We start from the raw sequence: 27,402 nt of genomic DNA on the forward strand, positions 1-27,402 counted from the left end.
CCCCATAGAGACTGCCAGAGGCCCGGACAACAGGCCCTCCGATTTGACACACTGAACTCTATCAGAGAAGTAGTTGGTGAACCAGGCGAGGCAATCATTTGAGAAACCAAGGCTATTGAGTCTGCCGATGAGGATGTGGTGATTGACAGAGTCTAAAGCCTTGGCCAGGTCAATGAATATGGCTGCACAGTATTGTTTCTTATCGATGGCGGTTAAGATATCGTTTCGGACCTTGAGCGTGGCTGAGGTGCACCCATGACCAGCTCTGAAACCAGATTGCATAGCGGAGAAGGTGCGGTGGGATTCGAAATGGTCGGTAATCTGTTTGTTGACTTGGATTCCGAAGACCTTAGAAAGGCAGGGTAGGATAGATATAGGTCTGTAGCAGTTTGGGTCAAGAGTGTCCCCCCCTTTGAAGAGGGGGATGACCGCAGCTGCTTTCCAATCTTTGGGAATCTCAGACRACACGATAGAGAGGTTGAACAGGCTAGTAATAGGGGTTGCAACAATTTCGGCAGATCATTTTAGAAAGAGAGGGTCCAGATTGAAATAAATGAACTGCTGGAAAAGCGGCCTCCATTCGCTATGATCTTTTTCTGTACTGAAACTCCAAATACTGTGCCGCATGGCAGTTATGTACATATTGTTGTTTCGTTCCTTTTCCTCGTTTTCTCATTTAACTGTAAGATGTAAATATTCGTGTTTTTTATTGTTCCTGGAGGCAGTTGCTATAGCTTTTTCAATGTCTTTACTTCAGTTCCAGATGCATGATAATGGTCCATTCTAAATCAAAACTAATTCCACACCTATATCATTTAGTATATGTAAAGACAATATTAATAGTCTGATGGGGGACAATGTTATCACTTGTGAAGGATGTATCATCGCTTGTGAATGATGCCCAGTGTGTGCAGTCTCAGGCAATAAATGTTGCATGCTTTTTTTTTGTTGCTACTTTTTCAAATCACAGTCGCATGAGGCATGTAGCCTAGCCCATAAGCCTATATGTTTTGATCGCCCATAGGCCTATAGCCCTGGGACCCCTGGAACACAGTTAGAGAGCACATAGCCTACAGAACCCAGTGAAACGTGTTCTTATAAGCCCAATTGCATAGACAGCAGCACAGGGTACTACAGAGTTTTGACTAGCCACTATTTAAAAGCGGATCCCAGCTTTCTCGTGCTGCTGTATTTATTGCTCAATTCTTCAAATCAAGCACGTGAATCCGCTGTACAACCTGTGTACCTACTTGGCATAGGCCTACATAGGCCTACATATGCCCATAAAAATGCACCTTTATAATAAAGCATTACGTGCATCATGGCATTTGCAGACTTATGTAGATAGCCTGCTATTCCTAATTGATTGAGTAGATTGGATAGTCATAATTAGGCTAATAGTATTACTCAATCACTGTTTGAAACTATACCGCTCAATGCTTGGCTGAGCGCGTATAGTTTAGAGTAGGCCTAGGTTATAGACTATATCAGATACATTTCTTCATTCTTTGCATGGGAAAATGTGGGCTTTTATGAACACATTTCATACAATTCTACTACACTTTCGATGACTGGAGACATTAGCTGAATCTTTTTTAATAGTACAAATGAAGGGTAGCCTACTTCGCTGACACTGACAAACCAATAAAAGTGACTTTTGTCCATGTAATGGACCTACGTGAAGGGGAGACACAAATATAATATGACGTCCATCTTAACTGGAGGACATGTATTGTCCAAAAACAAACTTTTAAGTAGCACTGACTCAACAATGATAAATAGTGAATATTCGCATGGGGAATCAGCAGGGATATTGCCGATGCTCTCTGCTGGAGCCAATAAGATAGGCTATACTGTTGTTCTCTCAATTAAATTGCGAATTTTGAATACTAAAAGACAGATTTGTGTTTTCATTGTCTTCCCTTTACAGCAATAACCATTTTCTTTCCAAACTGATTATATTTTGAAATATATTGCGAGATGCCTGGGTTGATCTCTCTACTTTGCGTGTGCTGCCTTTCCTTCTCACTGTAGATTTAAAACAATCCACAACTCATATTTTTTTAAGAAGCTAATCATCCTCTGGCCAAATCAAGCTCTAGTAGTCTATTTTGAACGATTCAATGTATTTCTGTATAGAAAGGAGTAGTCTAATTAGGTTAAATAATTTTGGCAATGTAATTCACTTTACATTAGGGAAGCTTGGCTTTCCCTAGGCTTATTGTAACCACATGTAACCTCCATTCACTATTCGAGTGCAGGCTATGGATGACATGTTTTGTTTTTGTGCACCATTAGAAATAAAAAAATAATTCCACACATATAGGCTATTAGTAGGTTATAGGTATATAAAAAAAAAAAAAAGATTAAATTGAGATTAGTCTGACGGGTGAGAATATTACAAAGTGCTTGTCAAATTGTGAATGAGAGACTGATGAAGTGTGTGCAGCCTTCGCAAGAAACAGAGAAGAGCACATGCCTTTCATGCAACTTTTTTCAAATCATCATTAGGGTCGCATCATACAGCCTTCGAATGTATTAACAATCTAAACATATAGCCTAACGTTTGTATCACTAAAGTTGCATAAATAACTCTACATTAAGCATGTATGATGACATGTTTCTTTGTTACCTGCTCAACATAGAAAAGACGCATGTGCTCACCTCGGAAATCATTTGGAGGAAAATGTCCTTTCTATTTTATTCAGCTATGTTCAATTGTATTTTTCTTACTATAAAATAATATAAAATAATGMCAATGAATACTAGGCAAATATTGTCGGCATAGCCAGATCAGGACCTAACATAAGGACAACTCAGAATATACTATTCTGTTCTTCTGAAATGGGCTGTGATGGTGTAGRCCTGATTAWRTGRATTTATTAGACTTTTWAATAAAATGTAGATGTTCCAAAGGTCTGCATCAGTGGCTTGTWGGCTATGCGTGGAAGCCAGGAAATGCTAAACGTGTTTATGTTAATGAATGGCCAATTACCGWRAGACTGGTAGCTATTTACATGACAATCACCGGGTGACAAAATGTCATGACCATCACAGCCCGAGGTSTGACCATTGAGCAAGTTGAGGAAGCTAAACTCCTAAGTATAACGTCGGATGGTCAATTATCATGGTCAAGTCATATTGACAAAGTTCTTGTAGAGATGTTATAAAAAGATGGTCTGCGTTTTTGACACAAAAATCAACTGTACTAATTGTTCAGGCTTTGGTCTTGTTCCATCTTGATTACTCTCTGGTAATATGGTCGAGTGCAGCAAAGCTGCAGCTGACTCAAAACAGAGCAGCACGCCGTGCCCTGAACTGCACATACAGAACTAACATTAACAGCATGCATGACAGTCTTTCCTAGTTGAGGGTTGACTCGAGATTGACTGCTTCTTGTCTAGTTTTTATGATAAATATTACTGTGATTATAATTCCAGATTGTCTAGATAATCAAATAACATTCAACTCAGACAAACATACACACCCCACAAGACATGCCACCAGGGGTCTCTTCAGACATTCATACATACCCCACAAGACATGCCACCAGGGGTCTCTTCACAGTCCCCATGTCCAAAATGAATTCTCGTCAATGCACAGTATTTTACAGAGCCATAAGCAAACAGCAAAATGTACTTCATTTAAAAAAATAAAACATCTCATGGCACTATAGGGATTGGGAAAATGAACACACACCACCACACACACACACAACACACACACACACACACACACACACACACACACACTGACACTCTAACACACACAATCTACACACATTATTCTTTAGTTGTATTGTTTGTATATTGTTGTATTTTCAATTTGTGTGAATGTTCTTGTCTGTCAGTCTATCAGTGTTTTGTTACTTGTCGTCTTTTATGTTTTTGTGTAGACCACAGGAAGAATAGCTGCTGCTTCGGCAAAAGCTAATGGGGATCTGAATAAACCAAATCCCACACAAACGCACACACGCACATGGTGTGTCGTTGCCTTTGCCAGATGACAAAGTGGAATCAATAGAAGGACCCCCTCCTCCATTACTGACCAGGCCTGTGCAGTGAGCAGAGCAGCCTGTCAATACTGACAGCAGATTTAACATGGTGTTATAGGAAGAGTAATGGACCTGATTGAGTGGCTTGAAATAATGATATATTAGAGAGCAGCACAGGGTACTACAGACTGGTTGAACACCTAAGTGACCACCTCTGAGCAGGAAATACAGGTCTGAGAACAGTCCATAAACTGTGAATTAGACAGCAGCACAGTGTAATACAGGATGGTTGAAACACCAGCAGAGACCTCCAAGCAGGAAATACTGTTCTGAGAACAGTACATGAAACCTGGTTGAAACACCACAAGATACCTCTGAGCAGGAAATACTGTTCTGAGAACAGTACATGAAACCTGATTGAAACACCACAAGATACCTCTGAGCAGGAAATACTGTTCTGAGAACAGTACATACAACCTGGTTGAAACACCTCAAGATACCTCTGAGCAGGAAATACTGAGAACAACAAGACATCACGGCTAATAGAACTGAAGATGTCTAATCACCTTTAACGTCAGTCAGACCTCAATACTTCGCCATGTTTTTCTGGGTTGTTGCATATCTATTTTAAGGGTTGTGGTTTCATACAGTATATCAGGCCAGTCATTTAGTCATGACGAGATGCTGACTTCATGGCTTTGCCGTGTTCAGATCAACTTGTTGGAGATTTGTATCCGTGTGGTTAAGGAGTTGTTACAGCATACTTTAATGAACGTTAAGGGAACATGTAGATTTCCACCTAAATGGACATGCCCCAAGGTAATTATTTGTCATGGCTTGGCCATAAACAATATCTAGTAATGCTGCATACTTTTAGAAAGTTCTGGAACTCACCTTTCTGATAACAATAGTTATACATTGCTTAGGTGTACTCACTTTTGAGGACACAAGCTCAAATGCACAGTACAATATATGATGTTTTCCCTATTCAACAAAAGTGGGGTAATAGGGCATGAAATGACTGAAATGCCTTCTAGATATAGTAACATTGAAATGATAAATGATTTACCATCAGATTTCACCTGTCTTACAACCTTCTAATAATTATGATCATACTTTATGACAGTACAATATTGGCACCACGTCATGTAAGTGACTACAGAGACTTTTCTCCAAAACGTCCTCTGAGTGATGCCGAGACACCATTCAAGTGGCTGCAGACTCAGTACAACTTCTGCTCTAATCACACAGTAACTTGGCCCTTCTGTGAACAAGAGAAAGTCTTGTTTTAAATTCTACTAAATTCAATTGTATTTTGTCATGTTGAAAGCTCTAAATCCATCTGAGAACATCACAGCGAAATGAGACTGCTTTTGCTAAAATCGCTAGACTCTTCCGTTTCGTTTGTATCGCAATCGGAGCTGCGTGCTCCACAACCCGAGCAAAAATATCCTTTGTCTAGATAGGCCAGGGAATGTGACGTGTCTCTCGCCATGCAAATTAGGTGTCAGATTTCAAATACTGGATCTCGTAGGCGAGTGGGAGACAGCATTAGAAGCGGGACAACCAGACCTTTCACAGAGTGCGCAGGAATGGACATTGTGTCGTTCACAGAGTGCTGTACACAGAAATGTCTGTTGGAACTGGCCCAGAACCACTCAAGGTCCCCTAAATAGTCACCGTAATGGCTCAGAGGCTTTAGTTCAGGTTGTGATTTTATAATTCTGTCCAGTCATTGAGTGACGGAGGGATGTTGACTTTGCAAAGATTAGATCCGCTTGATAGTGAGTTGTTGTTAAGAGATGTAACAGCCGTGGGAATACGTGTTGTCACACCTGCATCTTAGGGTTGTGATGCTATGTTTCTGTCCAGTCATTGCGTGATGTWGCGATGTAGACTGTACCCTAGGTGTCTTGTCTTCTGTGTTGCAGGTGAACCAGGAAAATGTGGTGAAGGTGGGCCACAAACAGGTGGTCAATACGATCCGACACGGGGGAAACCGGCTCATCATCAAAGTGGTGACGGTTAGCAGGAATCTGGACCCTGATGACACGGCCAGGAAGAAAGGTAAGCCTTTTATCCTCTCTCTCTCTCTTTCTCCCGCCTTGCTGCTCTGCCYTACAACACCCTGCCAGCAGGATCAATGTCTGATTAGTTGGGGTGAATCCACAGTCAGGGTCCCAGCACACCCTCCAAAGCAGAACTGGGTTTAAATACTATTTGAAATGATTACAAATACTTCATATGTGCTTGACCAATAGATAGGCCCGGAACGGCGAACCCCGCAGTCTAGGCAGACTAGAGCAAACGTTCAAAGTATTTGAAAGATTTCAAATAGTGTTTGAACCCAGGTCTGTTCTAAATCGTCTTGGCTCGTCCTCGTACTGTACTGTAGTGTATCAGGGAGCTAGAAGCTGACGAGCTAGAAGAACGTTGACCACATTGCAGTTTTTCCTGATGACTGTGCTGATTTTCAGCCTCGAAGTTAAGACGGTGGATTTACAGTTGGGGGCATTCAAAGAAAAATGCCTGTACTGCAGCACAGGTAAAAACATTTCAAAGCTGATGTACATTAACTGTCAGGGGCATATTTTAGAAGGGCATTTTTAAGGTATTTTGTTAGATGATTCGCTGAACTTGGCCGCTTGCTTGGCGTCACCCTACGAGACGTGTGAAGCTGTCACATAGACAACGCAGCGTCGCTGAAGCACATGCAAGCGTTTTGGRAAGGAACTTTTTAATACGCCCAGCTGTATATTGTATATTGTAGATCTCTCATCTGGGGCTTGTTCAGGATGATGTAACGTTACAGAACGCTCACGTAGAAATGTAGGCCTATTGCATAAAGCAGAAATGACTTTCCGTCAGACAGAATAGGGAATAGTGTCAGCTCTATTCATTCTATCTTTATCTGCAACGTTCAGAACACGACCCTGAATACACCCCTGCTTTTCTGTGTTGTTGCAGTGCCCACACCTCCGCGTAGGGCTCCCTCCACTGCYCTGTCCATGGCCATGCGCTCCAAATCCATGACATCAGAGCTGGAGGAGCTAGGTAAGAATCCGCAAACCATCCATACATGGGAGATTGTAATACCAAGAGGTCTAAATGCATTTTGTATCATCTTGGTTTGTTCTCTGTGTGTTTAGTGATGTTATTCTCTGGAATATATATTTTTCTAAAGTAATTATGTCCTCCTGATTTGTTTGTCAATATCTGCGACTACAGTGGACAAAGGTACGCAGCATACAGTAGCTACTGTTTGGTCACAGCTGCTCGCAACTGTCTTAAAATAGTTTTGTTCTCTCATTTTTAAATGTTAATTTCCTCCATTTAATATAGGACTATATTTACTCTACTTTGAGGGGGCATAGGCAATTATGTACTTTGCGAAAAGGCACAAAGGTGTTCTGCTCTGTAGCATTTGATCTGAAGAGAGCTGGAGAGAAAACATTTTAGCGACAGTGCGGAATCATCTAATGTGATAAAGAGCTCATTAGACAGCATGACTGATCATTTTGACTACTTTGAACGATCATAACAATTGCATAATTCCATTCCATGTCATCACACATCTAATCTAATAAACTTTGGATTATTCATTTACTTAATCATTTCATTTATTGTTTGATTGATTTAACTCAGAGCCGTATAATGTATGTAAATAGCTTTGATTTAACTCACCATTTGAAAAAGCTTTTACCTTATTGTTGACTCATCTGTCGCTTATAACTGTTCTGCWGTAGATGTTTTTTGAAGGGCCGGTCGTAAAAATGAAAGGGTTGATCATTCTATGTCTATTTGGCAGGTGTCATGTTTGGAAGCTTTTAAACATGTATACAATTGCTTTACGAAAATACACTATATATACAAAAGTATGTGGACACCCCTTCACAATTGTGGATGCTGCTATTTCATGCACACCTGTGGCTGACAGGTGTATAAMATCGAACACACAGCCATGCAATCTCCATAGACAAACATTGGCAGTAGAATGGCCTTACTGAAGAGCTCAGTGACTTTCAACGTGGCACCGTCATATGATGCCACCTTTCCAACAAGTCTGTTTGTCAAATTTCTGCCCTGCTAGAGCTGCCCTAGTCAACTATAAGGGCTGTTATTGTGAAGTGGAAACGTCTAGGAGCAACAACGGCTCAGCCGCAAAGTGGTAAGCCGCACAAACTCAAACGGGACCGGCGAGTGCAGAAGCGAGTAGCGCGTAAAAATCGCTTCTCCTCAGTTGAAACATTCACTACTGTGTTTCTGGAACGTCAGCACAATAACTTTTCAGGAGCTTCATGATTGGGTTTCSCATGACCAAGGGGTAGTGAATGTTTCAACCTAGGATGCATTCCGACAGACAAATCTGGGTTTGGCTACCTGCCCCAACGCATTATGTAGTGCCACCTTTAAAGTTTGGTAGAGGAGGAATAATGGTCTGGGGCTGTTTTTCATGGTCCTTTAGTTCCAGTGAAGGGAATACAATGACATTCTAGACGATTCTGTGCTTCCAACTTTGTGGCAACAGTTTGGTGAAGGCCCTTCCCTGTTTCAGCATGACAATGCCCCCATGCACAAAGCGAGGTCCATACAGAAATGGTTTGTCGAGATCGTATGGAAGAACTTCACTGGCCTGCACAGAGCCCTGACCTCAACCCCATCAAACACCTTTGGGATGAATTGGAACGCCGACTGCAAGCCAGGCTTAATCGGCCAATATCAGTTCCTGACCTCACTAATGGTCTTGTGGCTGAATGGAAGCAAGTCCCCACAGCAATGTTCCAACATCTAGTGGAAAGCCTTGCCAGAAGAGTAGAGGCTGTTATAGCAGCAAAGGGGTGACCAACTCTATATTAATGCCCTTGATTTTGGAATGAGATGTTCGACGAGCAGGTGTCCATATACTTTTGACTATCCCCTAGGCTTATATTTGGCAAAGTAGTGATGAGTAGTGGTCTTTATATTACGCTGCTTTAAATGACAATATTCCACCATTTTTGCATAATAGCCTGTGTTGTTGTTGAGAGATACTTTTTGTTGATTTCTTTTGATCATCATTTGTTACATACATTTGTATATTCTCTTTTTTCTAAGCCACTTTGAGGAAAAAAGTGACCGGTGGTAAGTGTGATAGGCATGCTTAATATATGACATGTTATTTGTACGTCCATGGAATGTACAAAATACTTGATGCACTTTTCACTTTTTCTCTAGATCCCTTATTTCTTTATCAGCACAATTTGTACATTTTACTTGCATGCCTACTGAACTGTAAGGGGGCAGGTATGAAGGTCAACTGATGTTCGCCGTCTCAGGGTTGTMAACAGGTGTGCAGGCACATTAGGAACATAAGAAAATGCCCTTCTGAACGAGAAGCTTTTTAAACACTTTTAACACTTGATGTGTCCTTAGCTTTTCACAGCGTTCACAGCGTACGCACTTCAGTTCAGTGTGAGAGTGCAATGCTATTGCCATGCATTATTCATTGCTCTGCCCCTCTTTTAAACACAGTTATGCAAGATCAGGGGGAAAAAAAAACAGCCAAGATCTCACACGCCATCCCATATGGCACCCTATTCCCTCTATAGTGCACTACTTTTTGACGAGGGACCTGGTCACTAGTGCATTTACAAAGGGAATAGGGTTCCATTTGGTATGCGGCCCTCAGTTTAGCACAGATTCTTATCCTTCCGAAATAGTTGCACTGTTCTCTGTAATGATAAAAGGATTTGAAACACCTTTACGGAATAAGAACTAGGGGCCTAGGTAATGCACAACAGTCAGCTGCCCATTTCAAAGAGCAGCTAGCTACCTTCTCAGAATACACTGTGACTTAACTTCAAGGGCACAACACTGTTATACAATGAGCCCACTACAGATAGGCTTTGACTCATACGGAAACAAGGTGTTGCCATGGAAATGATGCTGCATACAGTGTAGTGTGTCGTCCAATATACTGTAGCGGCACAGCATAGTACCTGCAAAAAATAGTCTCTACAATCCTGCAGCTTCCTACTCTTCGACACGTTCTTCAGCTGTATCGGCCTCGTTCTGTGTTCACTGCTTTACACCGCAACACTGGAGATTTGCAGGAATGCTTGGAGAATTCGAGAATGTGTGGTGACACCAGACACTGAGGTGTCCTAGAATGAGTGGCTTCATCAATCCACCAGTGTTCCTTACTGTCATAAATACTGCAACGTTACTGTAGCCAGAGGATGTGACAGAGCGAGAGAGAGAGAGAGAGAGAGAGACAGAGAGAGAGAGAGAGAGTTAGAGAGAGAGAGAGGTTGCTGATGATCTGGTGCTTCTGTCACCAACCAAGGAGGGCCTACAACAGCACCTAGATCCTCTGCACAGATTCTGCCAGACCTGGGCCCTGACAGACCTGGGCCCTGACAGTAAATCTCAGTAAGACWAAAATAATGGTGTTCCAAAAAAAAGTCCGGTCGCCAGGACCAAAAATACAAATTCCTTCTAGACACCGTTGCCCTAGAGCACACAAAAAACGATATACCTTGGCCTAAACATCAGCGCCACAGGTAACTTCTACAAAGCTGTGAACGATCTGAGAGACAAAGCAAGAAGGGCATTCTATGCCATCAAAAGGAACATAAAATTCGACATACCAATTAGGATCTGGCTAGAAATACTTGAATCAGTTATAGAACTCATTGCCCTTTATGGTTGTGAGGTCTGGGATCCACTCACCAACCAAGAATTCACAAAATGGGACAAACACCAAATTGAGACTCTGCATGCAGAATTCTGCAAAAAATATCCTCCGTGTACAACGTAAAACATCAAATAATGCATGCAGTGCAGAATTAGGCCGATACCCGCTAATTATCAAAATCCAGAAAAGAGCCGTTAAATTCTACAACCACCTAAAAGGAAGCGATTCTCAAACCGTCCATAACAAAGCCATCACCTACAGAGATATGAACCTGGAGAAGAGTCCCCTAAGCAAGCTGGTCCTGGGGCTTGGTTCACAAACACAAACAGACCCCACAGAGCCCCAGGACAGCAACACAATTAGACCCAACCAAATCATGAGAAAACAAAAAGATAATTACTTGACACATTGGAAAGAATTAACAAAAAAACGGAGCAAACCAGAATGCTATTTGGGCCTAAACAGAGAGTACACAGTGGCAGAATACCTGACCACTGTGACTGACAAACTTAAGGAAAGCTTTGACTGTGTACAGACTCAGTGAGGATAGCCTTGTTATTGAGAAAGGCCGCCGTAGGCAGACCTGGCTCTCAAGAGAAGACAGGCTATGTGCACACTGCCCACAAAATGAGGTGGAAACAGAGCTGCACTTCCTAACCTCCTGCCAAATGTATGACCATATTAAAGACACATATTTCCCTCAGATTACACAGATCCACAAAGAATTCGAAAACAAACCCAAATTTGATAAACTCCCTTATCTACTGGGTGAAATACCACAGTGTGCCATCACAGCAGCAATATTTGTGACCTGTTGCCACAAGAAAAGGGCAACCAGTGAAGAACAAACACCATTGTAAATACAACCCATGTTTATGTTTATTTATTTTCCCTTTTGTACTTTAACCATTTCCACATTGTTACAACACTGTATATATTCATAATATGACATGTGTAATGTCTTTATTCTTTTGGAACTTCTGTGAGTGTAATGTTTACTGTTCATTTTAATTGTTCATTTCACTTTTGTATATTATCTACGTCACTTGCTTTGGCAATGTTAACATATGTTTCCCATGCCAATAAAGCCCCTTGAATTGAACTGAGAGGCATATATGGCTTTAGGAAGAGGGGGTGGGTGATTGGTGGGTGGGTTAGTGGAGGGGAGAGGGTCAGTGATGGCGAGAATGTTTTTAGACAGCCTTGGAATCTTCTCCATCTTAACCACACAGCACACACATGGGCACGTGTTGAAGGTTAGTATGCAGACAGAGGGATAGCAAGATGTATCCTTAAGATGTACACTCTTAGAAAAGAAGGGTTCCAAGGGGTCTTTGGGCTGTCCTGAAAGGAGAACCCTTTTTGGTTCCAGGTAAGAACCAGTAGCACCTTTTGTTCCTGAAAGTGTAGGGGAAGTAAAGGGAGGTTTAAAGAGAATTATATTACATATTATTTACCATACACTGATTCTACTGTACAGTATCTGTCAATGAAAGTCATTCACAATGCAAAAAAGGCAACATACATCAAAAATCCAGCTAAACTGACATTAAAAAAACGAGTTTACTTACTATAGAATTATGTAGTAAACGGTAGTGTACCATGGAATACTATACTACACACTGAGAATCCTTTGATCATGTTTAGTTATTACTATAGAATTGTGTAGTGTGCTGTAAAATACTATAGTAAATACTACAATGTTATCTGCAAAAAACACGACTGTAGTTATTAATACAGTAATGTCCGCAAAAGTACTACAGTCCGCAAAAACACAACAGCTTTTTTTTACTATAGTAAATACTAAAGTATTTAATTGCCTATACTCTGCCCATTCCCTTCCCCCTTATCCCAATTTGTTCCACCCATAAGTGAGAAACCTACATGCCAAGTATAGACCATATACTGGGCGGCAGGTACCCTAGTGGTTAGTGTTGGGCCAGTAACCGAAAGGTTGCTAGATCGAATCCCCGAGCTGACAAGGTAAAAATCTGTCGTTCTGCCCCTGAACAAGGTGGTTAACCCACTGTTCCTAGGCCGTCATTGTAAATAAGAATTTGTTCTTAATTGACTTGCCTAGTAAAATAACAACAACAAAAAATATATATATATTGTGTTCCCTTTCAGGATAATAGAAAAGAGCAGAAGCTCTGAACTATTGGTTCAGTCCCCAGTCCTACCTGCCTAGAGGTTATGATAAATGATTTGCTCTTTCAGTATTTCTCCACTAGGTTTCTTCAAGGAGAAAGACCTCCACTTCTATGTCAACGCTAATAAAACAAAAACACTATAGTAAATACCGCAAAAATAATGTCCGCAAAAACACTACAGTATACTAGTCTGCAAAAACACTACAGTAAATACTATGTCTGCAAAAACACTACAATATACTACAGTCTGCAAAAAACTACAGTATACTAGTCTGCAAAAACACTACAGTAAATACTGTCTGCAAAAACACCACAATATACTACAGTCTGCAAAAACACTACAGTAAATACTATGTCTGCAAAAACACTACAGTGAATACTTTATATTTATACCTTAATATACTGTACTATAGTATTTTTGAATGTGGGGACGTCTGCTCTTGGTTAGATGAATGAATAACGTGTTTCAGGAAGACAATAAAGAGGGATGTATGTAGCCTACAGCTCTCTCTCCTCTGTAGACAGGTTTTGACAGCAGTGACTTGAGGGAGAAGTGTGTGTGAATGTACTCATCACTAGCTACAGAATAAGGATGCATGTCCGTATCTGAACTGCCTTTTCTTCCACTGTATTCCTGTTGTAGATGATCAGTCTTCCGATAGTGAGAGTCTAAAGAAGAGGATCATTTTCTCAGTCACTCTAAGTAATCGTCCCATGCATGGGAGCGCAGAACTACAAAAAAACGCTAGCATGTTGGTTTGGCAGTGGCTGCTGAACCATAAACCTATTCCCAGATCTGTTTGTGCTATCTTACCAACTTCTTGTCACTCATTGTACATTTTTTAAGGGATGTGTCCTGAATGGCACCCTATTCCCTACACAGTACACTCCTTTTGACCAGAGACCAATGGAGCCCTGGTCAGAAGTCGTGCACTATATGTAGTAGGGTGCCGTTTGGGACACATAAAGGAGTTGGAAAGAGAGCAGAAATARACTGGCACCCAGGATAGCTAAACCATAGAAACAAAGGGAAAAGCCTGATGGAGGTATAGCTAGCGAGGGAAGCTTGCACGGCTTTGACTTTGACCAATGTCAGTGTGACTATTTCTGTTCTCTTTCTTTTCCTTTCTGCTCGGTTTGATATCAGTTCTTACTTACGGGCCTGGATTGCCATTGCCTGAGACGAAGGCTCGTTTTAGCTTGGAGACGGATGTAGGCTACAGTGTCCTGTACTGACAGTAGAGATGTGTGTTACTTTGTGTTCCAGATAAAGTGGACGAGAACATGCCTCCTCAGAAGCCTATGTGGGAGAACTCCAACGCTGACGTAAGGGTCGCCAACACAGTCAAGTCACGGCCCAACAGCAGGTGCTTCGCCATGAGCCCCGAGATGAATGTAGGTATAAGAATGTAGGCTACCGTCAGTGTACGTTTTGTTGGCTGCGTGGCACAGGAGTGAGACCAGAAAGGTCTACGCTGAGTAGGGGTTGAAAAATACTGGAACATTTCCCAAACTTCCCAGGTTTTCCAAAAATTGCAGTTGGGAGTATTCCCAAAATCAGCTGGGACTGAGAATCCAACTGGGAATCAATAGCCATTTTTTGAAAAACTGAAAAGTTTCTGGAATTTTTTTAAAGTTTCTGAAGAATTCTGGTGGCTGCACCATTGCCTGTTGGAAGTTACTGTTATATTCTGGCTGGTAATATAAATGCATGATTGGCTCCCTTTGTTAGATGCTGTGCATGTGCCTGATGGGAATTGCATTCCCTGATTCGCTTGGTCTCAGAAGAGTACATGAAGGTTAAACAGCTTCTTGCTCTTCGTTGTCCTTCATTTCTTTCACAAGTTTATCTGCAACGTTGAGGACCAACAAACACAGTTGGATATTGTTGATTTAATGTACCTCAAAAAGACCTCTGTAATACTATGTAGTAAAGATCAGTCCAGGCACCCAGTGTCTTCTCTCTGTGTTGCAGTCCATGTGTGAGAGCCAGGATATGCCGATGCAGACCCAGACCCAGCCCCAACCCAGAGAGCCAGGCAGCCCCAGAGGTCGAGGACCCTACCTGGGGGTGCCAAACAGACAGGGGACCATGAGACGACAGAAGTCCATAGGAACATCTGGTAACTGCATATCAACATGTTTCTGTCAAGGCTAAATATTGAACCTGCATACCATACTGTATGGTACACACATACAGAACCAATGTGTGGACACACTCACACACATACACACACACACACGCACACATCTGCAATCGACAGAGAAAAAAAAAATCGGAAATGACCTTTTTGCACACACGCCCTTGAAGGTTTCAATTGTATAATTGCCATCGATATATTGTAACTCATCATGTATTTTTCTTTTTCAGGAATAACAGAAGAGGAGACCCCTCAGTTTCTGACCCCTCCTATGTTGAAATTCACCAGGAGCCTCTCCATGCCGGACACATCAGAGGACATCCCACCCCCGCCCGCCATCTCCCCTCCATCTCCCCCTTACAACAACGTCCCCAACCCCCAGGGCAGAGGCTACGGCACCATCAGACACTCTGCTCCTAAAGGCACCGCCCCAGAGCGAGGGGACCTCACCGCGGGCGGCAGCGATGGGTGGAGGGAGCAGGGGGGTATGTACTACAGAGAGCCCCAGTCGGAACAGTACCAGTCTGAGGACCACCACCACCAACAGGGAAGCCACAGCCCAGGCCAAGGCCTCACAGCCCAGCAGAGCTTCCTGAACCGCAGGGCCCAGATCCCTGAGAACCCCTACTCAGACCTGGGGAAGATGGGCAACCTGGGGCTGTTTGCCCCCAACAAGCCCCAGAGGAGGAAGGGCATGCTGGTGAAGCAGGACAAGATCGAGGACAGCCCTGAGAAGATCTGCACCATCAAAATCCCAACCATTATCATCAAGGAGCCGTCTACATCCAGCAGTGGTAAGAGCAGCCAGGGCAGCAGCATGGAGATAGAAACTGGCGCCCACGACCACCCGGGACAGCTCCGGCCCGATGACGGACACAACCCCAGCAGCCCCTTTGCCACGGCCATGGCGGGCGCCGTGCGAGAGCGCGAGAGGAGGATGGTGGAGTCTCACCAGAACTCCCCATCCTACAGGTTCACCGACCAGGGTGACGAAGACTCGCCTCCCGCCCCAACCCCTCGCCTCCGCCACTCCAAGTCCATCGACGAGGGGATGTTCAGTAGTGATGARCGCCTGCGCCGCATCATGGCCCCGCCTGCCTCTCTCCTCAACATCCACAGAGGAGGAGGCAATGTGACGAACTTCAATACCTCAGAGCCCAACATGGTGAGGGAGCCACTCCACACCCGAACGGGTCACCACAGCCCGGTCAGTCTGCCAAACAAGACCTACACCTCCAGCAGCGGACACTACGTCCACCCAGTAACTGGGAAGCCTCTGGACCCTAACTCCCCTCTTGCACTGGCTCTAGCTGCACGGGACCGGGCCATGAGAGAGCAGTCCCAGCCTCTCCCACTGAAGACTGAGCTACCCAAACCTGACCTGAACAAGCCTCTGTTCATCGACACTAAGCTAAGGACTGGCATGGATGCGAGTTTCTCCGCGACGGCCACCATGGGCCGACCAGGCAGAGCAGGGCTTCGCAGGCAGATGACCGAGGCCAAGTACGAGACAGAGTCCAAATACGACCACCCGCTGGCTAAGGACCAGGACAAGAGTCTATCCCGGCCTGAGAGAGAAGAGGAGAAGAAGAACATGTTGATAGACATCGTGGACACGTCTCAGCAGAAGTCTGCTGGTCTGCTGATGGTTCACACCACTGACGGAGCCCGGTCTGAGGAGAACAGTCTGTCTGAGGGGGACAGGGACGGGGCAGTGAGTTCAGACAGCACCCCCAGCGAGCTCCGGGATCCCAACCAACCTAACACCTCCAAAATGTCCTCCCCTAACCCCCATAACTCCCACTCTATGGGCCCTGGACCCAGAGGTAGTAAGACCATGATCACCGTCACCTCAGTAGATGAGCCGGTCAAACTCCCCTTCGGCATCCCCCCTCCGCCCTGCGTTCCCTCTGTTGACATCGACGATGACTTCTTCGCTGACCCACTGCCGCCGCCGCTGGAGTTCGCCAACAGCTTCGACATCCCAGAGGACCAGAAGGGGGCGATCGCTGAACTGCTCAAACAGCATCGGAACGCTGGCAGAGCCCCATCGTCTCTAGCTCCCTTCTACCCCCATCATGGTAACACCCCAAGCCACCCTGACCAGACGATGATCAAACGGCCTGCAGTGCTCACTAACTGCATGCCCCCCAGCTTCCCCCCCAACRCCCTGGAGAGCTACGAGCCTATCAGTGACTCTGGGATCGATGTGGAGCCAGACAGCCGCAGTAGTGGAGACCCTCAGATGGAGACTACGAGCACTGTATCCACTGTGTCCAGTATCTCTACGCTGTCGTCAGACGGTGGCGAGGCGCTGGACAACACATGCACAGTCTATGCAGACGGACAGGCCTTTCTGGTGGACCGGACCTCAAAGCCAAAAAACAGGCAACCTGCCGCCAACAAGAGTAATGCACTTTACAAGGACACCGCCTTGATGGATAGAGAAGAGAACCTAAGAACTTTCGGGACGCCCTCCTCTGTCCCGCCACCTCCCCCCGGGGCCAGCGTCCACTCAGAGCCCCCCAGAACACCAACGCAAAGGACCTCAAAGCTGTGGGGAGACCCGCCAGGCTCTAACCCCTATGACATGCAGAACAAGGACAAGACACCAAAGCCAGGGGACGGGATAGACTCTTCTTCCTCAGGATGTAGGACCGTTTTTGGATCAAGGTAATCTTTGTTTTTGCTGTGTGTGTGTGTGTGCATGCCGTGCACGTGTGTGTGTCAAAGCATGCTTGTGTGTGCGTCCGCGTTTTTGTGCGTGCATGTGTGTGTGTGTGTTCTACCGGAGAGCAGAAAGAGTTGCCTAGCAACCTAATAATGAGAGCAGCAGCCTTGAGGAGTAGATGAGCAACAACGTCATGTCAGTCTGATTATCATAGAGACTAAACCGCCACAGCGCTCTCCTCGGAAGGAAGGGGTGAGCCATGTGTCACTGTGTGTGTCACAAGCAGCACGGTTCAAAATAGCACAGAGGCTACGTCCCAAATGGCACCATATTCCCTATTTAGTGCGCTACTTTTGATCAGGGCCTGTAGGGGGAATAGGGAATAGTGTTCAATTTGAGACTCACCCAGAGTCTCTTTAAACCGGGGTGGATGGTGTGTGTAACCTGTCTCTTTATCATCTATCATTTCAACAAACCCAGAGTATGTGAAATATGAGCAGCCGGGGCTCTCTCATCAGTTAACCCTCCTCTTCATTCCTCTACCAGTCACGTCAGATTACTAAAGTAGGCATTGTAGACTAGAAGTGTGTATACATTGAGGCTCCAACAGATGTAGGCTATGCAGTGTTGTATGTGTGGGATGTATGATTGTAGCCTGTAATTGTGTGGTCGGTTTTTGCCAGTATGGAAACATATTTCTGTGTGTGTATTTGTGTCACCCGCTTTGTGTAGGCTATGCAGGTTTCTCTTTGTACGTTTTGTTTATTTGGTGTGTGAATAGTTGCTGTTTGTCCATTTGTGTAAATTGCATATGTCTGTTTTGCACAGTAGGCTACCTAAGCCTGCGTGGCATTTCTTAAAGACACGGCGCGTTCCTCAACACAGCAGTCCCCTGTGATAGCAGCACTTATTATGGAAAGCTGTCGTTATTTACAGAGGAAATTAGGAGAAGCTAACCCTAAAATGCATGGCTATACCAGCAAGGTTCTGCTGGTGGTGGCTACAAGCTGAATATGCTGCAGAGCACATCCCTGTCGTGTGATCTGAATGAGACAATAGGTTAACCTGATTCGACCTGATTCATAGTGTGAATAGATGAATAGCGTCGAGGTCTCCTGACCCTTTCAAAATAATGGCTGTCACTTTATCTGGGAAGAAAAACACAGTTCGTTCATTTTGTATTTAGAATAAATTCCCCACTTTCCTACTTACAAAGGAGTGAATATCTCTTTTGTTTTTATTCTTAGCTTCTTTTACTTCCCTCTCTCGACACACACACACACACAACACACACACACACACACAACACACACACACAACACACACACAACCAACACCACACACACACACACACACACACACACACACAACAACACACACACACACAACACACACAACACACTGTAGCCTACTCCCAGTCTGCAGTTTTGCAGGAGTTGGTGTAGTATAGGGAAAGACTGTTTTATTCTCCAGTAGGTCTGTTAGGTCAAGTAGACTACTTCTTCCCTTCCCCTCGCAGGAGGAGAGACATCAAAGTTTCCGTCTCTTACTGGGCCCCGTCAGAGCAGTCAGGAAGGGAGGGCGCAGGATTAGGGGATGAATGTATATACTGCAGGTGTTATGTACTGCGTTTGTTGGCATCCAGGTGTAGTTGTGGAATATTTCAGTTTATTTGTCAGTCTGACTTAGCGTCTCTGACTAATGTTTAAGTTCAATATTTTCTGATAAACACCCCTCTCTCTCGTCCTCTAATCTGGTGCGTTCTGTACTTTCTGTAGGGCTCCAGACAGTGGGTCCCTTGCCTCAGGTACACAGCGGAATACCACAGTCACTTTTGCTGCCCAGCTCGGCCCGAGCGTGCCGGCCCCATCTCCAAAACGAGAGACAGAGAGTCTCCCCCACCACCGAGCCCCCAGCCCCATCCTCTCTCCCCCAGACTCAGGCCTCGGCTGTGCCTCCTCCCTCCCCGCAACCTCCCCCACCCTCTCGGATGTGTTCGGCTTGCCCACCCCCCCTCTCAGCCTGGGCACGGGGAGCAGCCGCTCGCCCTCCCCCCTCACCCTCATCCAGGCCGTCTCCAACAAGCCTTTTGCCACCAAGCCGGTTCTGATGTGGAGCAAACATGACGTGGCCGACTGGCTGGAGAGCCTAAACCTAGCTGAGCACAGAGACACCTTCATGGACAACGACATCGAGGGCWSCCAYCTGCCCAGCCTGCAGAAGGACGACCTCATAGAYCTCGGGGTGACCAGRGTCGGACATCGGATGAACATAGAGAGAGCTTTGAAACTTCTGATGGACAGGTGAGAAGTGAGGAGGGTGATGAGGTCTCTGAGTCTCCAACACTACAACTTCACAACAGGCTTCTAAGTTAATTGTCAATTATGTCCATAACAATCATTTTTATTTATGTTGACTTATTTAAACTATACTTACTGTATAATTGTTATGATGATGCTTGTTTTGTTGAAATTTAGGAATATCCTCATGTATCCTGAAGAAATTGCAACTTGAAACAGCACTGCAGTTTCCTGAATAAGCACAAGAGCCCCCCCCAGAGTGGGATAGAGCGGTCCCAGGTGAGACAGAGCCGCGCTGTCAGTAGAAAGTAAGGAAGCAGACACACAGGGACCTGGCTGCGATGTGGAATACACTACACTGTCAAACAGAACAGCAGCCTAATCACTACGGGACTTAAGGACTTTTGGAGTCAACCTCATTTGAATGCAAAACCAGAACCAGCTTTGCAGGGGTTTCATTTTCTATTGTATCTCTGTTAGAAAGTATRTGACTACTGATCTCTTCAGGAAAAAAGGGTGGGAATCTGCACTGCACAGGGCCGGCGCTAGAACAAATCAGTTGGACGGGCACTTTTTATTTTACGGGACCTCCTATGTGTGTACGTGCTTGGCCTCAAGCGACCCCCCCTTCAAGCTAATTGAGCAGCCAATCTGACTGCAACGTTCTAACAGTGTAATTAATACATTTAATATACGCTATCGCCAAAATAATCATTTGGTTGTGTCTATGAAGGTCTTACGTAACATTAGAATACAACAAATATATTTCAAAAAACACAAGAGCATTTCCTTTAGTTTATGTTACGGTAGGATGCGGTATGTAAAAGCTGAAAAACACAACAACAAAAACACCCAAATTCAAGTGTTCAATAAATTGTATTCGTGGAGTGCCTTTGTTACAAYTATGAAACAGAAAGCATAGGTGTGGGAACTCGGTAACAGCTTCTTTTTATAGCAACAAAATAAAAATACCCCAACCACCAAGACGATGAAAACATCAGTAGCCTAAACATATAAGCGCCGAGTGTGCTTGATAAAATAGTGAAAATCATCACTAAGCAATAATGGCGTTATAATGAACATACAGTAAGTGTCGATGACAGCCGTACGAAATTGTCAATTATCAGTTGGAGAATGTCCATCTCGTATAAACAACGAAAGCGCTCGAGGCCTGCTCTTTCAGTGGTGACATTTTGTGCTGATATTTGGCCTGTAGCATTGTCACCGGCTTGTTCTTTTCCGAGCGGTGCCATCCCTTCCTCTCTCCTGTCTCACCGTTTCATTTGTCGGTCCATTCTGGCTTGTTCTGCCTTTACGCCTCAGAGGTGTAGATTCAACCCGAGGCTCAGAACCAGAAGAATAATCATCAGAGATTTCATCACGATTCATTTCTTCCCCACCATCTGAATCATTTTTCATCCAGATTTTGTAGCAACGCTTGCCATTTTAAATTACGCACGCTCTCACTGTCTACTCCAAGTAGGCCAGAATAGACTGAACAGACTGCTTGGTTTCGGTGAACTGATATAGGGTACATACTATTTTGAGGTTAGAATTAGAATAGATCAATACAATAGAATGTCCGCTCTGTTCCTCATTCGCAATTGGTGATTATATAATTATGTATTGTTCACTTCCCCTTGCTTATCAACTCACCCATTCCCCACATCATATTTTACTTCATTTATTTAATCTGTTGTTGTAAGTGTGAAATTAGTTTCAGTATAGTTTAGGTTCAGATTTGAGACAGTTATCGGGGTGGTTATCAACTGGGCATGGCACTATCAGGAGAAGAAGGGGAGCAGGCCCTACTGTCGGCAGGACAGTAGGCAATTGGGGAAAACCATTATAAAACTGGTTCTGTTTGATTCTAACAACAACAACAGTGTGTTTTATAAACTTATTTAGGAAAGGTCAAGGACGAAAGGGGGCATAACTTTATAAATGGCAGAGTAGTGCATGTTTTAAATGAATGAGCAGTCCAGATGACTGCTTTAGCGGTTCTAGTGTGTGTTTTATAGTAAAGACATTTAGCTGTAAAAATGTATTACCTTTTAATGTGGCATGAACACAACCAGTCATGATGTTTTCATCTGATTGTCCAGCAAATCACTTCAAGAAATAGGTTACCTTCGTGCATTCGTCCAAAATAGCATCCGAGCGAGCGAAACAGCGCCCCTCTGTCTTACTATATGTAGCCCATGTATCTGATGCTGTCTGGCCAAAAAGAGTATGACATGCCATGCTCTTTAATTCCGGACACCGTCACATACATGGGCTGCACATACTGAGACAGAGGGGCGCTGTTTCGCTCGCTCGGATGCTTTATCTGAGATTGATGCCGTCTTTATGTCGGCGCGCGTCTCGGTCAAATAAATGATACGCCACAGTGGACGCGTTATAATACCCATAAAAACACGGAAATGCTTCCAATGGTTTTTACGACTTTAATTTTTCACGTCGTGAATTTGACAGAAGATACGAATTCATTGTGTTTGGTGTAGGCTTACCTTGTCGTGACGTTTTGATAGCTGTGTAATTCTCTCACGGACAAGGTGARTTTTATCAATATATTCACCTCGATTTAATATAATCAATGTGCAAAGCTAGGTATTGATAAACATTTACTTGTCCGGAGAGATTTTGCGCGGCTATCAAAACGTCACTCCAAGGTAAGCCAACACAAAACACAGACCTTATACGAAGTAGTTCTGACATCACAGACACAAAAATGAATGGTGAAAAAAATKATTTCAACCATTTCCTGGTTTTATGACTCGTACTGTGTTACTCAATAGGGCAATTGCCCATAACGCCGGCCATGGCACTGCAGTGTGTGGAATTCATTTTTCTTTCTCTCCCTTTTTACCGGGATGTAGTTTGATTTGAGGGACAGTACAGTGTTTTCTCAGACGAAGGTATTGCACATTTCTACCCTGAAAGGGAGATCACATCAGATGGATTTCAAAATAGGTACAGTAGCAAGTTGTTGCCCTTAGATTTCACTTGCCATGTTTTCAACATACTTTCAAGTTTTAATATTTGTTTGTAGTTATGTTTACTTGAGGATGGAAAGTGGAACACAATACATATTGAAAATGTAAATTCAGTTTATAAATCATTATACTGTCTTCCACAGGAAGCTGAAATGTGTGCCAACAGCTCTCCCTACTGTTGTCTTCTGAACATGACATGGCAGAGAGAGCAGAGCTTGGCAGTCAGGGCTTTCCAATCGTTATCACCAACCATCCATCCTTTCTTTCGCAGTCTTCTATGTCCTCTGAGAGGAATAATACACACACTATCACATTAGGTTATTACTATACCCTGAACTGATGTTTAGGGCTTTGGGATTGAAGACTCAGGAATGGGGATGGGGTCAATTTCATTTCAATTCAGGAAGTAAACTGAAATTCCAATTCTACATTTTTTCTCATAGAGAAGCATTGAATAAAATGTCCGTTTACTTCCTGAATTTAAAAGGAATTTACCCCAACACTGCAGAATAGGCATGTTTCTGAAGACGAATATCAGTCAAGTTTATGCAACGACGAGAAAAAGTAGGCGAACAAACACTAAAGCTGGAATTTCCTTTTCCCCTTYCCCTAGAACAGGAACAGTTCAACTTGTTTGGCAATCGAAGAGAGGCAGATACCTCGAAGAATCAAGTTGCTAGAAATGTTGTATGATTATTGAAGTATTAGAGATGTATTTATTCTACGATGGTGTTTTTGGTGTGTTTTGTTGACGAGGAAGAAAGTTGTAGATATCCACAKAGCTCAACATGATGATAGCTTCTTTTATAGAATTAGGTAATGCTTTTAGGGGATTTTTTACTCCCAGCGACTGCTGTTTTCGGAACACATGGAGCTACAGGACATTTGCTAAAAACCATGTGCCATTGGACTTCTTTGACAGGTCTCTTTTATACGACGTGTCTGAAACCGGGCCAAATCCAAAACGGTATCACCAGAATAGGAATGTCCTGAAGTGCAGCMTCATTTCCCTCCATGTCCTCAAGGCGAAGTCTCCTCCTACCATCACCAGTCCAAAAAAAGGCAGGGATTCACTCATCGTAATGTCGATGAGTTGAAATGTGGTTTACTCTCTCCACTGTGTTTTTTCCCCTCTGAAACGGTCTGAAGTGGTATTTTCCACTCAATTTGCTTTGGGTTTATATCCCTGACCTTAACAGTGTAAACTTCTTGATATTTGAAATTCCCCCCCAAAACAAAATGAGGGCGCTAGCTAAAATACCATCAGTATTTCATGAAACATTCTTTTGGATTGACATCATCAGAGCACAACAAATTCAGTGTATGGGTGGGATGTGTGTGTGATCTTATGGTGTGACAGGGGGGGACAACATACCTTGATATGACTAATGACTGTCTGATGACTTTGTAAAAAAGAAAAGGTGTGATGGTCCGCAATCAACAGGATGTTGCCTAAAGCATACTTCATTTGTATTTATCTACGACCGTCTGATGACTGTAGTATGACCTCATAACAGAACAGTTCTAGTGTGACAGACTGCAGAGTAGTGCTTTGTCACCTGTCAGTTGTCACCGTTGACACGCGGGCACACTTTGAGATGAGATCTTATGTTAAGAACCACAGGAACAAGAAAGAGCACAGTATTTTTGGATTACGTAGAGATATTTAATATTAGGATATATTCCTGTCCGTGTTGTTCGCCATATCAACCCTGAGCTGTGGTTAGGTTTTCCAAAAAGAAGAGAAATATGGTTAAGAAGCAATATAATATCAAATCTGTTTCAAGTTGTCGTTTTTCTTATTCTTTTCCAGGGGAATAATTATACATGTAACAGGATTTCAAGTCTCTCTATTTTTTAAAATTGACATAAATAATTGTGTTACAATCCATATTCCTATAGAGCATATTTGAAACGTTTAGCAATTGATAGTCATGTATTTACAAAGCCTCTGTAATTATTAAAAGCTGATATCAACTGATTTGCATAGTTTTTGCATCATGTGTGTATAAATGAAGATTCTCAGGCTGTGCATTTCTACACCATTTGCTATAGAAAGTGTTATATGACCACTATATGACCAAGAGAAAAACACACCACTGAATGTGACTGTTGATGTACAGTAGAGTTGATGGCTGCACGTTGCACTGAGGTCATGTACAGGCCTAAAGGCTTAGTGGTGAAGCTGACTAGACCTATATACTTACTAAGGCATCTGAAGCTCAGAGGTTCAAGGAAATACAATTAATCAGGAGATGGGGCTATGCTTCTGTACCTTGGCAAACATTTTAAAAGCTACTTTTCCTTGTTACTTTGCCCCGTAGGGCCACCGTAGTATGCTGCCAATGGAACGTAGCATAGAAATCCAGACTGAATTCTGCTCTATTTCTAGGTTTATTTCACTCCACTGGGAAACAATAGTGAAATGGAGTACGATGCAGTCTGGCTACATTGGACATGTTAAGATGCYGTAAACTGACAGGTATCAGCTCCAAACTTGATGTCCTCTTGTTTTATTCTTCATAGATACAGAATCACTCTGCTTTTTGTCAACGTCATTTTCATGCTATCTATGTTGCTGTAATTTTATGCTACAAATAATTCATTTACTTTAGAGAAAAATTTATATTATTGAGATCAAAGGAATATAAGTATTTGTAACTGCACTTTCCCCTAAGTTCACAAACCAACATTTTATGGAGGTTAATAAATATAATATTGCGCAATATTTGATCACATTGATGTTGTATTGCTTTTTTTGTCTTGAAAAACATGTCCAATGGTGCTTCATGTTTGATTGAMACCTGACAACTGTTGCAATGAGTTCTAACGATGTGTTCAATTATTCTGGTTCCAGATGTGTTTTGTGCTGTCTTGCCAACGCCTATGGTAAATCATGTGGTCGCTTGTATCTCTCAATAGTCCTGTTTATACCTGRTTCTAACTTGTCTCCTTTGTCCTGATWTTGTCCACATTCTGATTGTGCCTACATTTTTTGACCGGTGTAGACAACCARAAGACACGTTGTGATCTGATTGTGATCGGATCAWCCTGCCCACCTCCGGAGGTAGTCAGACACGCATTGTGTCTGGATATCTTACGAGTGTAGACAGAGAAACCMTTTAAATCATCAYTATTCCTCCCTCTAAAATCACTTACAGGTGGCACCATTAACTGATTACATCAATATGTGTCTAACAATAAATAAATAAATATTATTTTGAGAAATAGCTGTGAAATAATTTGCATAAAGGAAGGGACCAGGAAATATGGTCACAATGCAGACACAGTGGAMGGATAACAGACACATTTTAATACAACGTGTARACACATTTCTGGAAATGTGGGCACAATCACAATGTAGACAAGATCAGGACAAAGGACCCATATTAGCAACAGGTRTWAACAGGGCTAATGTTTGGCTTGAAAATGATTATCGGAGTTGGCAAGACAGCCGAAACAGATCTGAGATCAGGCCAGTGTTCAATCATTTAGATATATGGATGTGATGCAATCCACAGGAGGTTTGGAGATACGTCATCATCTCTACTACCCTTGCAGCTTGATCAAAGGTACGAAATACAGTGCTCCACTCACCCAACCTAATCCTGTGCCAAAGTTATACCTTCTCATATACTGAGCTGTTGTATTGTAGTGTCTCTCCAACGATGCCTTTTAAATTATCTCAGGATTACACTTTTGTCCAATATTGAGCTAGTATTTGGCAGCAGGTGTGTGTGTGTGTGTGTGTGATCTAATATTATTTTGTAATATACATATACATTTTAGTGTGACAGTTGTTGATATATAATCATTTTAATTGAAGGATAATTACTCCTTGTGTGAGCACCTGGATAATCGTCCATTTGGAGCCAACAGAATCATTATATTCTGAACTCTATCCTACTRGAATTAGGTGCCCTTTATATAGATGGAGAATCCTGCCCTCTAGTGGTTATCATGATTCTGAGAAATGGCCCCTGAATGTCCTTTAATCCATCATTACATTTTTGCACAAATTAGGAGAGAAGAACTCAGTCCTAACGGAAGATGTCGCCATGATATAGGCTACACTCAAGAATGGGAGATTGTTTTTCCTCACAAGGCATTTACTTTGAAGGTACATTCAAATTCAATTGTAATTACACTTGTAATAACCTGTGCATGTAGCTTTTTTGGGGTGAACCTCTTGGGCCACTGGATGGTTCCAATCAGGGACCTGAGTGTCCTTGGTCAGTGGTTCTGCTGGCATGAGGTACACACACACACACACACACACACACAAAACACACACACACCCTGCAGGCCAGTCGTCCCTCAGTGGTCATCAGGTCTCTAAGGACTTCTGCACGTCCAGCTGGGGTTCATTAAACTGGACGCCCATTGTGATACTGTGAGAAAGTGCCTTTATATACCCGATGGGTGTACATACACACACGTACACATATACACACACGTATGCATGCACAAATGC

The 27,402-nt window shown here is 43.3% G+C and overlaps 1 protein-coding gene across 1 annotated transcript in view; it reads left to right on the forward strand.

Annotated features, from left to right (window-relative positions):
- The window catches only part of LOC111952243 (SH3 and multiple ankyrin repeat domains protein 2-like), a 95,660-nt gene extending 70,751 nt beyond the window's left edge, over positions 1-24,909 (forward strand). The window contains exons 4-13 of the mRNA XM_070435036.1: positions 5,926-6,061; positions 6,962-7,048; positions 7,223-7,231; positions 9,089-9,105; positions 11,987-11,990; positions 14,088-14,215; positions 14,796-14,943; positions 15,192-17,634; positions 19,411-19,935; positions 20,110-24,909. Of these exons, the coding sequence (XP_070291137.1) occupies positions 5,926-6,061; positions 6,962-7,048; positions 7,223-7,231; positions 9,089-9,105; positions 11,987-11,990; positions 14,088-14,215; positions 14,796-14,943; positions 15,192-17,634; positions 19,411-19,935; positions 20,110-20,146 (3,534 nt within the window). The 3' untranslated portion in view covers positions 20,147-24,909. The remainder of the gene's footprint in view (positions 1-5,925; positions 6,062-6,961; positions 7,049-7,222; positions 7,232-9,088; positions 9,106-11,986; positions 11,991-14,087; positions 14,216-14,795; positions 14,944-15,191; positions 17,635-19,410; positions 19,936-20,109) is intronic.
- The last annotated feature ends 2,493 nt before the right edge of the window (positions 24,910-27,402 follow it).

This window comes from Salvelinus sp. IW2-2015, linkage group LG26 (genome assembly GCF_002910315.2).
Source record: "Salvelinus sp. IW2-2015 linkage group LG26, ASM291031v2, whole genome shotgun sequence".
In the NCBI taxonomy this organism is placed as follows: Eukaryota; Metazoa; Chordata; class Actinopteri; order Salmoniformes; family Salmonidae; genus Salvelinus; species Salvelinus sp. IW2-2015.